Source organism: Nomascus leucogenys, chromosome 15 (assembly GCF_006542625.1).
Source record: "Nomascus leucogenys isolate Asia chromosome 15, Asia_NLE_v1, whole genome shotgun sequence".
NCBI classification, from domain to species: domain Eukaryota; kingdom Metazoa; phylum Chordata; class Mammalia; order Primates; family Hylobatidae; genus Nomascus; species Nomascus leucogenys.
The window spans coordinates 90,723,558-90,739,359 of NC_044395.1; the positions used below are offsets into that span (position 1 = coordinate 90,723,558).

A 15,802-nucleotide genomic window follows, 5' to 3' on the forward strand; every position below is an offset into this window, starting at 1 on the left:
GGGATCGGGGTATTTGGGTGCAAAAGTTTACTATCACGCACAGGTGTAGAGATGTACAAATACGATCCAATTTAGTGGAAACTGTGTCTTGTAAGAGATGGCCCCCAGGGACCTCCCAAATCCCTAACCTCTCGGAGGACTGCAAAAGACAGCATCTGAAGCAACTCTTGCCTCGCCTTGAATCATTTGCCACTTCACGCCCCGCCGCCCCGCCCCTTCCGTCCCCGGAGGCCGCCAGACTCGTGTCCGCTCTAGGCTTCTCCCGGACGTCTCTTTGTGGTGGCGTTGGGCTCCTCTAGCCCGCGCTTGCCGTCCTCTCACTGGTAGCGCGGGGACTGGCTGGGAAGCGGTCGGTCGAGTGTGGCCTGTGTGGACGCGCATCTTGCCCGAAGCCAGGCGGAGGAGAGCTCAAGCTAAGGTGGAAGGGGAGCGGGGGAAGCCCTGGGGAGGAGTGGGAGAGTGGAGACGGGCCCCTGGGTGGCGAGGGAGCCCGGCGGCGTCACGGGGGAACCCGGGGAGAGGTGGAAGAGGAGGCCCGCACACGTGATGGGGATTTCCAGCTGCTGGCCGGGGCCTCTCACCCCTACCCCCGCGTAATTCATCTGCGACGCAACCTCTTGCACTAAAGCCCAGCACAGGTTCTGCCGCCTCTGACCTCTCCGAGGGTCGTCGCCTGTCCTGTAGGCCCAGGACCTTCAAAGCTACGATTTTGACGTGAACTACTTAGGGTTATTGTGGCCTTCAACTCCGTAGACAGCCTGTATCTCTGCTATTTTTGTTTTTAATTTTTCAAATCAGAATCCTCTCAACCCTGGCCGTTTGAGGCCAAAGGCTAATGTTTATTTTTCCATCCCGGTACCATGAACTTAGTAGGTGCCCATTGGACGGATCTGGTGGTTTTAGTCATTTGTAAATAGCCGTGAACTAAGGAAGAAATGGATGTGGCCTTTTAAAGGGTTGGGGTGGGAATCATTGCAGGGTTTGGGGGCACTCTGTTAGGCATGATAACAACAGCTCTAGGCCTGAGTTTCTTCATCTGTAAATGAGAATGATAGTACTTTCCTCAGGGTGGCTATGAAGGTTCCTGAAATGATGTTTGCCCTAAGCACTGTACCTGGCATGTCCTGACTACCACACTTGAACCAAATCGTTTCAATGGTGTTATGGACTATATTTTTGTTTTAAATTGCCTTTACCTTTCTTATTGTGCCTAGATCTTCCTGAGGATTGAGACTCTCCTCTTTGCCTTTGGGCCCTTTGATTAATGCTAATTGTCGTGTTATAGGTAATCAGTCTTTGAAGATGACAGGCATAAAAAGTTCACAGTTGCAAGATGCGTGACTTTTGTAGGCGTATGTGCCCATAACTAAAGCTACTGATTTGGGGAGTAGGGGTAGATTAAATTATATTTTTATTAAATAAGAGATAATCTGGGAAGACGCTGTGTAAGTTGTAAGACTCTATGACAAAAAAAGCCTTTAATTTTTTTCATAAAACATTTCATGAAAACTTTTTTTTATGTTTTTCATAAAAGAGACATCAGTTGACCTAAAAACGAAGTAAATTTTTTGTTTTGTTAAATTTCCTCTAACTGTTACTTTTCCCACTAACAAGGAGACTGGTAACAAACTGAAAAACTATGTTAAGGGAAATTAACATATTGGAACGGGTATTTCTGCATCTCCCCTACAAATTTAGGAAGAAAAAGTGAGTTCCCTAATTAATCCTCAATTTCCCTCTGTTGTTGTTTTGTTAGTGGCTGTGGCTGTTTTGCTGTTTTGTTAGTGGTGGTGGGGGTGTTCTGCATTAACACCCCGAAACCCCTGTGATAATGTCCTAGCCCTTGCAAGCGTCATGGCCACATGTGAGTTTTCTCAGCTTCCTCAACCTAATCTACCTTCCTTACCGTTTGGTGATGGGTAGCAAGAGATAATGCGTAAGAACTCTTTAAAACTACTGATGTTTTAAAGTAAAGCTGGATAATTCCCTGAGCTGGCAGCGTTCAAATTGTATGAGGAGCAAATACTTTTGTTTACTGCCTAAGGTAGTAGGAGAGGTCTAATGAAAGTATTCTACATTTATTTCATTCTCTTTTGATTCTTAGGTAGTGCTACAAAAATATTAAATGTTAATCTTAGAATCACAAAACATGGTGTATTTAGGCACTAAAGTGATGTCAATCCTAAGGCAGCAGAAAGTCTTAATTTTCTCCTATGCAGAATTTTTAAAAGACAATGTCAAATAAGAAATCTGGACTTAGGAGAGACTTTATTCAAAAGGGTTATTGCAAAAGGAGAAAAGGGACTTTTGCAATGGGTAGAACCAAAAGATCTGCAAGAATCTCCAAGGAGTGAACTGTGCTAGAAAGTTTTGGTGTGAGGAAGTAGGATATAAGGATGGCTTGATCTAATAGTAGGTCTGAGAATGTTATTCCCTGGCTCTGGCTGAGAGTTGGCCAAAGCTCAGGAATCTGGGGGAAGGAGAGAAACTAAAGTTTGATTAACAAGTATTTTGTTCCACTTGATCTGTAGGGCCAAGCAGATCAGCAAATTATTCATAAATTCATAATTGAAGCAAAAAATGAGAATTTGGAGGGTCTTTCTTTCGCCTGGTCATAGGTAAACAAGGGGGGGGATCCTTGAGTCTTACCTAACTCAAGGGTGGGAAGATTTTTTAAATTTTAGCTAGTAAAGAACCAGCACAGGGCTCAAGCAAAATTCAGCTTGCCAAAAAGTGTTTTTATTATTTGACATTGAAAAGTATTGAAAACCTGGATTTTATTTATACCATGGTGAATCTTTCTAAGACTGGGGTTTTTGTTATTGGTTTGCTTGTTATCCTATAAGAAGCTGGATTTTTTTCTTCCATGAAGAGTACTAGGTTTTATATTGACCAAAGTGTTTGGAGCACATTAATCTTTTCTTGCGTTAAAAGATTATTGAAATAGGAACTGGTAAGGTGCTATAACCAGTTTAAATGACAATTAAAAGTAGACATGTTTATAGAGCAGGAATATTGAAATAAATGTGCAAGTGAAGGCAAAATTGGCTGCTTCCACAGTGAGACAGAAGTCCATTGAACCTTCACCAGATAGAATTTACAAGAATACAGACAATTATTTTGTATTGCTGTTGGTTATCTACAGTTGACAGTTGTGAAATAGCTCCAAGATGCTGAAGGAATCAGACTTCCCATGTAATCAGAATGTGAAAACCTGAAACGCTGTGCTCTCAACAGTGCAGTTTTCTATTGAAGCAGATGTTTTTCTCTGTCCTTAGTGTATCCAATTTAAATCTCCTCTCCCCCAATAATCTTCCCTAGAGTTAGACTTCCTTTAAGGCAAATACGTATCTGTGTTTTTCTTACTCTTTTTTGCTATCTTCTATAAAATATAGAAGTACATTTTATATTTAAATTTTTTAATTGAATTATCTGAAGCAGTACATAGCAAACTGTAATGTGCTTACAAATCACTTGGGTATCTTTCTGAAATGCACATCCTGACTCATTGGGTCTGGAGCTGATACTGAGATTCTATATTTCTACTGAGGTCTCAGGTGATGCCAGTGCTGATTCAGGGAGAGTAAAGAGTAATGCATTTCCAACTATATTAAGGAAGGGGCCAGATAAATCATCGTTGTGGAAGAACATAGCACTGTACTGTAGGTGAAAGGAACAATATGAACTTGCTGGACTGTCATTTGCAGAAAATAAAATATAAACTGTAGGCCACATTGCCAGAACACAGACCAAAATGAGCAAAAACAGTTGCTAGGAAACAGGCCCAAATGCAGAACTTTAGCTTATAGGAGGAAGTCAGAAAGAGCTGGAAATGAGAACATCGAGGAATATAACAGAGGAGGAACAACCAGAGGGTGTAATTTTTAGAATGCAGACAGTGACCACTTATGATCAGTGTCTGAAATTTGGTGTTCTTTGAGCTAGCTGGACTTGGACTCTTTGACAGTATGTGAACAAACTGCCTAATCGTAGATCAGAAAGCTAACCTGTGGAAGACTTTAAAACTACCTTGACTCAGGTGTGTGCACTTTTACTCAAGTGAGTGGGATTAGTTTGCTGCTGAGTTTTAATCTGTGTAAAATTTAGTTTTTATCACAGTTGACAATGTCTTTTATCAGATAGGATATTTTAATTTTAAAATGAGCTGATCCTGTAAAGAAGTAATTCATTGTCTGAAATTCAAATCTAACAGGGCATCCTGCGTTTTTTATTTGCCAAATCTGGTGACCCCATTTTCTGCATCCAGTAAGTAGAGATCTTTCTTTAGTGCCAGCTCTATGTCCTGCCTGTTACTAAGAAAAACTGAACTTCCTGTAAACAAATTACAGGACCCACCTACTCAGAAGGCTGAGGTGAGAGGATCACTTGAGGCTAGGAATTTCAGAAATAGGTATTCAGCTTCACTGGCACAAGTTACAGAGTCTATTCCATTAGTTTCCTTTAATCATGATGAACTCTGTTGAATTTTGTAGTAATTTAGCCATGAATAAAGGAAACTAATGGAACAGAGACTCCCCAGTAACTAAGGAAAAAAATTTTTTATCTAAAATTAAAATTAATAGAGTAAATGAAATTACCCTAAAGGGTTAAAATGTATTATTACTATGGACAGATAAGGTTTCTAAAGTAATTAGTTTCCTAAATCCAAGATGCTTTTCCTATCAAATATGACCATGGTAGCCCAAGTTTTGAATATTAGGAAATAACTTTATGGCAAAAAATTTCCATTATAGATCTGTGGCTAAAAACTGGTGATGGTTACCTCCAAATAAAAAGAATCTGTGTCATTAACAAAATATTAAGCATTATTTTCTGTACAGTGATGAGGGATCACTTGTATTAAGTATTAGTTTCCCTTGTATTAAGAAAGGTTGGGCCAGGCACGGTGGCTCATGCCTGTAATCCCAGCACTCTGGGAGGCCAAGGCGGGCAGATCATGAGGTCAGGAGATCGAGACCATCCTGGCTAACATGGTGAAACCCCATTTCTACTAAAAATACAAAAAAAAAAATTAGCCAGGCGTGGTGGCAGGCGCCTGTAGTCCCAGCTACTCTGGAGGCTGAGGCAGGAGAGTGGCGTGAACCCAGGAGGTGGAGCTTGCAGTGAGCTGAGATCCCGCCACTGCACTCCAGCCTGGGTGACAGAGCGAGACTCTGTCTCAAAAAATATATATAAAAAAATAAGAAAGGTCAAAGCCAGATTGCGTCCCTTATTTGCTAAGATACATTGCCACATAGTTCGTTGCCTTGTAACTTTACCTCTGATTTCCTTTTTCTCCTCCTTAATTTATCTTAATCCAATTATCTGAAGAAAAATTTTTTTTTTTTTTTTTTTTTTTTTTTTTTGAGATGAGAGTCTCGCTTTGTCGCCCAGGCTGGAGTCCAGTGACACAATCTCCGCTTACCGCAACTTCCGCCTCCTGGGTTCAAGTGATTCTCGTGCCTCAGCCTCCCATATAGCTGCACTACCACACCTGACTAATATTTTTGTATTTTTAGTAGACACGGGGTTTCACTATGTTAGCCAGTCTAGTCTAGAACCCCTGGCCTCAAGTGATCAACCCACATTGGCCTCCCAAAGTGCTGGGATTACAGGCATGAGCCACAATGCCTGGCTAGAAAAAATTTTTCTAATTATTACTGTGATAGAAGCCATTTTATCTGATTTGATTGGGACCTGTATTAGTTCATTTTAAAAACTGACTAAAACACAATAAATGAGTATAAATATACTCTGTTTTTACCAGCTTTAAAACTTTTTTCAGTTAAAATGTTCAGTAACATTTTTTAACACTTTAAAGTGTATTTTATTTTTTAACTTTCTAAATATAGTATTTTGACCTAAAACGCAGACATTTATTCGCCTTTTTTTGTTACCTGAGGCCAGGGTCTTTTCTTTTTATGTGATTTTGCTGACTATTGTTTTTCTCTGCGGAAACCACATCAAAATGTGTTTAAGATTTCTCTCCAGTTTTTTTTTTAATTTTGCAAAGCTTAAAAACACTTGTAAAATTGCCGAATCCTAGACTTCACGGTACCTCACTACCACTCAGATTTCAGTGGTTCACCTTTTTTCTCAACAGCAGTTTTTTTCCTAATGAGTTGCATTGGTTGCATCTTTTCTTGAGAATTCAACTTTTTTTTTAATTTGCTTTGAAAATTTTTATTTATGAAAAATTTCAAATAGAAAGTATGGACAGTAGTGAAGCACTTACGTACATGTCACCAAACCTTATTTTCTGTAAATCTTTTTGGGGGAAATAATATTTTTTCCCCTCAGAAGTATCCACAAATGTGATATATGTTACTCTCATGTATATTTTAGTATATATTCATGTTTCATCTGTAAATCTTATATACTATCTTATTTTTTAAAATTTTACCTTTAATGATGATACTATATATAACCTTTACAACTTTTTTCATTTAGGATTGTCTTTGAGATTTATTCGTGTTGATTCATGTAATTCATGTAGTTTATTCATTTTAACTGTTATGTGGGAGTCCCTTGTATGAGTAACAATTTCACATCCTTTACAATTAGGTTGTCATCTTTCACTGCCAAAGGCAGTGAATGCTGAAAGTTTTCGTATATAACTTGTGCTCATATTGGAGATATTTTTCTCCAGCTGACACCCAGAATTGAAAAGAGCTGAGTCCCAAGGTATATGCTTCCTCAGTTTTACAAGAAATTGCTGAAGACGTTCTAAAGCAGTTGCAGCAATTTACATTCCTACCAAAGTTATTATAAGGAGCATGTGAGAGCTGGACACATCTTAACCAGATATCAGATTTTTAAATTGATTTCAAGCAAATGTTTAAGAAATGATATTTAATGTGCATTTTCCTAGGAACTATGAGGGAAACAGTTTGTATGCATGTATTGGCTTTTGTTCTCTTTCTCAGTGAATTGCCTAACTATATTTGTTTAGTTTTCCAGTGGACTCTGTCATTTTCTAATTGATTTTTAGAAGCGAGGAGTTACTTGAATATTTACGATAATAATCCTAACAACACCTTTCAAGTGTCGTTTTTTTCTCCTTTAGTTATACAGAAATGTGTAAATTTTACATATAATCAAATGTATCCATCTTTTTTTTATTTTTTTGGTACCTGCTTGCTTGTTTGAAAAATTCTTCCGTACTTCCATGTCAGAAAACCTTATTTTCTCATAAACGTTTAGTTTTTCTTTTCATGTTTAAATCTTTAATCCCCCTGTTAATTGATTTTTGTTTGTGCAGAAGAGATCTAATTATTTTTCCATATGGTTAAAGTCCCTTCTTCATTAGTGTGTGATACCCATCGATTAATAGTACCACGTCATATACCGAGCCCTCATCTACTCATGGATCTGTTTGTTTGTACTATACCAATATCATAGTTTTAATTAGAATAGGTTTATAGTAAATCAATATTTTACTGTATTTTCCTTCAAGATTACCTTGGCTTTCTTAGACCTTTGCTCTTTCATATAGACCAGCTTGCTAAATTCCAAGGGGGTGGCAGTAGAATATCTGATGGAACTTTGATTGTAATAGAACTGAATTTACAGATGTATTCCTGGATAATTGACATATTTTTTATAATGAGGCACTCCATGATATATACCTGCATTTATTTAGGGTACCGTTTTTGTCTTTCAGTTTGATAATTTTCTCCATGAAGATCTTGTTGTATGTCTTTTGTAAGATTCACATATTTTGTAAGATACAGTGTTTTTTGGTTTCTAGCATCCCTGGTGAATTCTCTTATTAGTTCTAATAGTTTGTTAAACCTCTTGTATTTCTCACATATCTTTGGATAATATTTCTTATTTCCTCCTTTTTAATTCTTATGTGGTCTTAAATATAATCTGTAATTGCAGGTGTTTTCGTGAAGTTCTGACTTTACAGGGAACACTTCTGTTTGATTTTTAAATGTCTATTATAAGACTTTGGTAAATACCTTTTTTATTCCTTATTTTCTTTTAGACAGGTGTTGAATTTTATCAAATGTTTTTTCAGTTTCCTAGATAAACTTGCAGCACTAATTTGATTCTCTTTAATATTTTCTCTAGGGTGATCAGCCCATGACCTAAACCTCCAGACAAAATAAAACAGGGAAAATTTGCTAGAATCAAGAATGATGGATCCATGTTCAGTTGGAGTCCAGCTTCGTACTACAAATGAGTGCCATAAAACCTACTATACTCGTCACACAGGTTTTAAGACTTTGCAAGAATTGTCATCAAATGATATGCTTTTACTTCAACTTAGAACTGGAATGACACTTTCTGGGAACAATACAATTTGCTTTCATCATGTAAAAATTTACATTGACAGATTTGAGGATTTACAGAAGTCATGTTGTGACCCATTTAACATACATAAAAAATTAGCCAAAAAAAATTTGCATGTAATTGACTTAGACGATGCCACTTTTCTGAGTGCTAAATTTGGAAGACAGCTTGTACCTGGTTGGAAGCTTTGTCCAAAATGCACACAGATAATCAATGGAAGTGTGGATGTTGATACTGAAGACCGCCAGAAAAGGAAACCTGAGTCAGATGTATGTATAATAGTCATTTTTTCCTACTTTGTGAATTCTACCATGTAGGATTTTGCTTAACTATAAGAAAATCATATTTACATTATTACTATATTTGTTAGCATACAGTGAAATAAAAGGAGGGGGTGAAAGTGGATGATGTTTCTAAATATTATTCACATATACTGAAGGTGAAGATTGGGGGATAAAGAAAGTAGGCTTGCAAAAGTAATAATAAAATATGCCTAAGACTCCAAGCTACAACTTTTAGTATGAAGACTTTAGGAATGGGTTTTAGAATATTCTGGCCAAGCCAGGATTTAGTTTCTTTTCTGATACCAAAGTAACTACATGGGACATGGCAACCAGCAAGGGTCTTTGCAGCAGGATGAATTCGCCTTTATATGAAGGACTTGGAAATCACTGCTTTAAAAGGAACATTAGAGAGGTGACTTACAGTTATTTTTTATTTCACTCTTTTTTTCTCCTTTGACACTATCTCATTCTTGAGTTTTTTAAATGCTTGTGAATTTTCTTTGCTTCTAGTTCTGAATTCCTACTTGATATGGTCAAGGCTAATTTTAGGACTCCTCATGGTAAAAAAAATAATAATAATACATTTTTACATTGTAAAGTATTAAATATTTTACCTCTATTCCTTATTGACATGCTTACATGCATATTTAACCATATCAGAACAACTTAAGATTTCATAAAGCTATCTTTTGTGTAGGACAAGTATATCAAAGAAGCACATCTCAGAATTTTTACTTGTAATTATTTCATAATTCTTACTGCTGGAATATTTTTCTCAGTTTTCTCCTTTTTATTAAACCAAGTTAAAAGATAGTTGAAATTTGAAATTACTCTATTTTCCTGTTGTTCTCTTCTCAGGGGAACATCTTGAGGGCCCAGTTTATCTGCAGTTCATACTAGATACTTGCTGATAGTGTCATTGTAGATGTCCTCACCTGATCTATCCAATGTTCTTGTAGAATGTATCAGCTGCAGCTCTTTCCTCCCCAAATAACAAACATAAACCGTTAAACACCGAAATTTTGTTTCACCAAAACTTTTCAAAAAGATTATAATACTATTCTAGAACTTGAAATCATATTCTCTGCTCTTAAAAATATATAAAATACAATAATAAGGACCCAGGATTGTTAGGAAATCAGTTATGTGCCACTGGATTATACAGCAGTTTTTGTGCCTTCTTACCTGTGTTGGCAGCAGCCATTGCAGTTTTCACAGTGCCTTCCTCCTCTGCTCCTAATATACCAGAGACTAAAATCAAATAATGGAAATGTTACTAATACATTAACCGATACGCTTTGAATATGGTCTAGGGCCATGTAAGTTTTCTTGCACTTAGGCTCTAAAACCTTGTTTTTTGTGTGTTCCAGACTGTCTGCTATGTTACAGAATCATCTGGTTTAACATTAAGTGAAATGTTAATCTATTGTCTGATGTCAAGATTTGAGTTGATAATTTGTTTACCTTTCTTCAGGGAAGAACTGCTAAAGCTTTGAGGTCATTACAATTTACAAATCCAGGAAGGCAAACTGAATTTGCTCCGGAAACTGGTAAAAGAGAAAAAAGAAGGCTTACAAAAAATGCAACCGCTGGTTCAGACAGGTAGGCTAAGTGTTACTGAAGACATGTTAACTTGCTGCTTCACATCTGCATTGTTCCCCTATTTTTCTCTTAAATTTTGAATTTTCTGGGTTCATATTTTAAATTGGATAATGTGGAATTAGTAAAAACCTATGAAGGCCTTTGTTTTTATTCATATAAAATTAAGGTATCCCTTTCAACTCCAACAATTTGTTTCTAAGAAGGTAGCAATGAACTGAAGAAATAATTTTGGCATGAGAGTTAAAATAATTACAATTAAAGTAATTCACTTATTTGAAAAGCGTTGTTATAGATATATGGACATACCTCATTTTATTGGTGCTTCACTTTATTCTTTACAAGGTGCTATTTTTACAAATTGAAAATTTGGCAACTCTGTGGTAAGCAAGTCTATTGGTGTCATTTTTCTAACAGCGTGTAATCCCTATCTCTGTTGCATTTTGGTAATTATTGCAAAATTTCCAGCTTTTTCATTACTATATCTGTTATGATGATCTTTGATGTTACTATTATAATTGTTTTGAGTCACTAGGAACCACACCAATGCAAGGTGGTGAACTTAGTTGATAAGTGAGTGTTCTTACTGCTCCACCTACTGGCTGTTCTCTAGACTCTCTCCCTCTCCTCGGGTGTCCCTATTCCCTGAGAAACAAATATATTGAAGTTGGTCCAACTAATAACCCTGCAGTGGTCTCTAAGTGTTCAAGTGAAAGGAAGAGTCAAGTCTCTCATTTTACAAAAAAAGCTAGAAATGATTAAGCTTGGGAGGAAGGCACGTCAAAAGCTGAGACAGGCCAAAAGCTGGGCCTCTTGTGCTAAACAGCCAAGTTGTGAATGCAAAGAAAAAGTTCAGGAAGGACATTAAAAGTACCATTCCATTGAACACAAATGGTAAGAAAGCAAAACAGCCTTATTGCTAATATGGAGAAACTTTAAATGGTCTGGATAGAAGATCAAACCAGCTACAACACATTCCCTTAAGCAAAAGCCTAATCCAAAGCAAGGTTCTAACCTCTTCAATTCTCTGAAGGCTGAGAGAAGTGAGGAAGCTTCAGAAGAAAAGTTTGAAGCTAACAGAGATTGGTTTTTGAGGGTAAGGAAAGAAGCCATCTCCATAACATAAAAGTGCAAGGTGAAGCAGCAAGTTATTAATGAAGGTGGCTACACTACTACCCAACAGATGTTCAATGTAGACAGCCTTTTTTTTTTTTTTTTTTTTTTTGAGACGGAGTCTTGCTCTGCCGCCCAGCCTGGAGTGCAGTGGCGCAATCTCAGCTCACTGCAACCTCTACTTGCTGGGTTCAAGCGATTCTTCTGCCTCAGCCTCTCGGGTAGCTGGGGCTACAGGCACATGCCACCACAGCCAGCTAATTTTTTGTATTTTTAGTAGAGACAGGTTGTTTCACCGTGTTAGCCAGGATGGTCTCGATCTCCTGACCTCGTTATCTGCCCACCTTGACCTCCCAAAGTGCTGGGATTACAGGTGTGAGCCACCACACCCGGCCAACAAACATCCTTCTAATGGAAGAAGATGCCATCTTTCATAGCTAGAGAGGGGAAGTCTATACCTGGCTTCAACTTTTCAAAGGACAGGCCATCTCTCTTGGTAGGGACTAATGCAACTGGTGACTTTTAAGTCAAAGCCAGTTATTTACCTCTTTGAAATCCTAGGGTCCTAATGATGCTAAATGTACTCTACCTGTCCTGTATAAATGGGACAAAGCCTGGATGGCAGCATATCTATTTACAGCATTGTTCATTGAATATTTTAAGCCCACTTGAGAGACCTCCTGCCTAGATAAAAGGATTCCTTTCAAAATATTGCTACTCATTGACAATATACCTGATCACGCAAGAGCTCTGACAGAGATGTCCCAGGAGATAAATGTTTCATGCCTCCTAACACAACATTCATTCTGTAGCCCACGGATCAAGGAGTACTTTGACTTTCAAGTCTGTTATTTAAGAAATACGTTTTGTGAGGCCAGAGCTGCCATAGATAGTGAGTGATTCCTCTGATGGATTTGGGCAAAGTAAATTGAGCACCTTCTGGAAAGGATTCACCATTACAAGAGTTTGGAAGAAGATTCGAGCCCTCATGGATGACTTTGACGGGTTCAAGACTTCAGTGGAGGAAGTAATTGCAGACGTGGTGGAAATAGCAAGAGAACTAGAATTAGAAGCAGAGCCTGGAGATGTGACTGAGTTATTGCAATCTTGTGATAAAACTTGAATGGATGAGGAGATTCTTCTTAGAGATGAGCAAAGAATGTGATTTATTGAGGTGGAATCTGCTGGTGAGGATGCTGTTAACATTACTGAAATGACAAAGGACTTAGATTATATAAACTTAGTAGATAAAGCAGAGGCAGAATTTGAGAGGATGACTCCAATTTTGAACATTCTACTGTAGGTAAAATGCTATCAAACACCATCACATGCTACAGAGAAATCTTTTGTAAGAAGAGTCCACTGATGCAGCAAACTTCACTGTAGTCTTTAAGAAATTGCTACAGCTACCCCAGCCTTCAGCAACAACCACCCTGATCAGTCAGCTGTCCTCACTGGGGCAAGATCCTCCACCAGCAAAAAAACTACAACTCATTGAAGTTTCAGATGATTGTTAGCATTTTTTAGCAATAGACTATTTTTAAATTAAGGTACATACATTTTTTTCTTAGACATAAGGCTGTTGCACACTTAATAGGCTATAGTGTAAGCTTAACTTTTATATGCACTGGAAAAGCAAAAAAAAAAAAAATTTGTGTGTGTGTGTGTGTGACTCACTTTATTGGTGGTGGTCTGAAACCAAACCCACAATACCTCCGAGGTGTGCCTGTAATTCATATATCTCTGTTCTGTGGGTAGCTGCTAAAAGGTAATTACATTTTATGAGAATACAAGGTTTTTATTTTTTACATGTCTGAAATAGAAATGCAGTTCTGTATAGTCAACAGAATGAATGGGAGAACTAAATTGTTTAGAATATGACTCTAAAACAAATGTTAGTATAATCATTCAGAATTTTTTTTAAGTTCAGTCAACATTTCTATATATGCCATCTATTCCATCTGTTAAAATTTACCATTGAGTCGTTTACATGTTTTTAGGCCAAATTTACCAGAGTCCGTTAAAGAACAAGAAACATTAATTGTAGTATAAAAATCTATAGAGGCGGTATACTATAATAAAAATAAAACTGTGTTGATAAAACAGTGAAGAGATTGGTAGCTAATAAAGTGAACCACTATTAACCTGTCATTCTTTTTTGTTTGTTTAAAGTAAAGGGAAAATTATGGACTTCAAGAAGCATATTCAGAATTTTTAGATTTGTCTCAACACTCTAGAGTTAGGTCTCCTCTTCTCACATGGAGTTCATTTACTGCTGACGATAGAATAAGCCTTGAGCCTGATAAATTATAGATCATTTTGGCATGACCTCATCTCAAAATATTTTATCTCTTTTTTTTTACTGTATTTTCAATTAAATCAAAAATAACATCTTTATGAGGTATGATTCATTGTGTTTTATTTTACAGACAAGTGATACCAGCAAAGAGTAAGGTCTATGATAGCCAGGGTCTCCTGATTTTTAGTGGGATGGACCTCTGTGACTGCCTCGATGAAGATTGCTTAGGATGTTTCTATGCTTGTCCTGCCTGTGGTTCTACCAAGTGTGGAGCTGAATGCCGCTGTGACCGCAAGTGGCTGTATGAGCAAATTGAAATTGAAGGAGGAGAAATAATTCATAATAAACATGCTGGATAATCTGTGGTACCAAACTATGGAGCCTTTAAAGGTCTTTATTTCTAAAACTCTGTTACTCTAAGATACATTTTAAGCTTGATTATCATATGACAAAGATTTTAAAACCATCTCAGTGTGCCCTAATTTTTCATCTTAGGTGCTTTAAGATTCACTATTTGATATAAATTCAGTTAGGCTATTTTTCAGTAGTCAGCGTTAAGCCTGTCTGGATCAATATAAACAAGTAGGGTGTAGGCAGTCCTCTATTTGCATGTTTCCCATGGGCACAAATTTCAGTGACCTAGATTTAGTTTAAATACCAGTTTCCTTACTAGGAAGGAAGGAAAACTGGTAAGGAAACTGTTGTTAAAATCTAGGTTAAAATTTTAGTTAGCACAGTGTAACTCTGAGTAATTACATGAAGTACAAACCTCTCTGCTAGCTCTTCAGTCTACAGATCACTATGTAAATAACAGATATGCTTCATGATTAGTGACCAGTTATGTTACTTCTTTCAAATTCTTCCAGTGGTTTGTCCCTGTGCATCTGTTATTCAGTTCACTTACAGCAGAGCATGTAGTTATGCTGTCCCTTTGTCATCTACTTGACATTTTATAGAAGTGAACACTTGAAAGAACTGGTCAGCAAAGATGAAAGTGCAACAAAGCAATGAAAAATGATAACACTGGAAGTGAAATTTTAATCAAACGTAAATGAATTTTTAGAAGAAGTCACTGACCATGGGAATGTTGTTCTTGCTGCTGTGTATTCATAGGAGCTTAGTGAAGGCAAACATCAACACAAATAAGAAAAGTGGTTGCAATAAAGACAAATACGTCCCAGAGGAAGTGATGGTTAAAAAAAAAAAAAACTTTAAAGGATATTTAATGTGAATATAGAAATATTTCACAACATTGAAAGCACAAGCAATAAAATGGTGGAAGCTGACCCAAACTTACAAGGAGTATGGCAGTTTGCCATGAACATGAAAGATGCTTACTCAGTATGGTAAGTTACTTGCCAGAAAAAAAGGCAAGCCCTATTCAAACTACTTCATTTTTACAATGAAATAAAACCCTTTAGTTCTATTTCTAATGTTTTAAATTACAGTGTACTAAATATTTTTAAACATTTTTGCATTTTTTTCCTACGTTTATAACTGATCTTAAGAGTTTTTAATATTTGAGCAGAACCTTAAAGGTCATGGAACAATCATCATTTTCCCCATTGATTATGAAGATTGCAGGACCATTTTTATGGTCCCACAGTACCATGTGAAATGAGGATCGCTTGTAGCTGGGAACAATGCTTGCTTCAGGGAAAACTGATTTTGATAGAACCGACTAGTTGAGTATTAAACTGTTTTGGAAATAATTTATGTATCTACGTGCTGAAATATATTTCTCTTCTCCCCACTTATTCAAATAAAAAATGTTTTAATACTATAAACTTTTCATTGTTTGCGCCATGCAGTCCTTGTCAGAATTGTTCTGGGGGACAAAAACTTGATGTATAAAGCATGAATATACACACAGTACTTAAACAGATACTATATCTGTGGTATTAAAATTTTGGGGGTTGGTTGATTAGGATTATAAAAAGACTCCTTAGGGAGTGATGATGGAAAAGAGAAACACTGGTTCATACAGAGTATAAATAAATTTTTTGGAAATTGATTGCATCTTGATGTTGGAATTTGCTTGGATGCTGTTTGGAGGATGGGGGAATGGTATCATCTCTTTGCTTTTATTTATTTTTATTTTTTGAGACAGAGTCTTACTCTGTTGCCCAGGCTAGAGTGCAGTGGCTCAATCTTGGCTCACTGCAACCTCCACCTCCTGGGTTCAAGTGATTCTCCTGCGTCAGCCTCC

General features: G+C 37.0%; 1 protein-coding gene across 1 annotated transcript; it reads left to right on the forward strand.

The window, feature by feature from the left end:
- Positions 1-266: 266 nt before the first annotated feature.
- ARL14EP (ADP ribosylation factor like GTPase 14 effector protein) lies at positions 267-14,838 on the forward strand. The gene is made up of 4 exons (XM_003254362.2): positions 267-418; positions 8,077-8,567; positions 10,057-10,184; positions 13,724-14,838. The coding sequence occupies exons 2-4, from the start codon at positions 8,142-8,144 to the stop codon at positions 13,950-13,952; spliced, it is 783 nt and encodes a 260-aa protein (XP_003254410.1). The 5' UTR covers positions 267-418; positions 8,077-8,141; the 3' UTR covers positions 13,953-14,838.
- Positions 14,839-15,802: the final 964 nt, after the last annotated feature.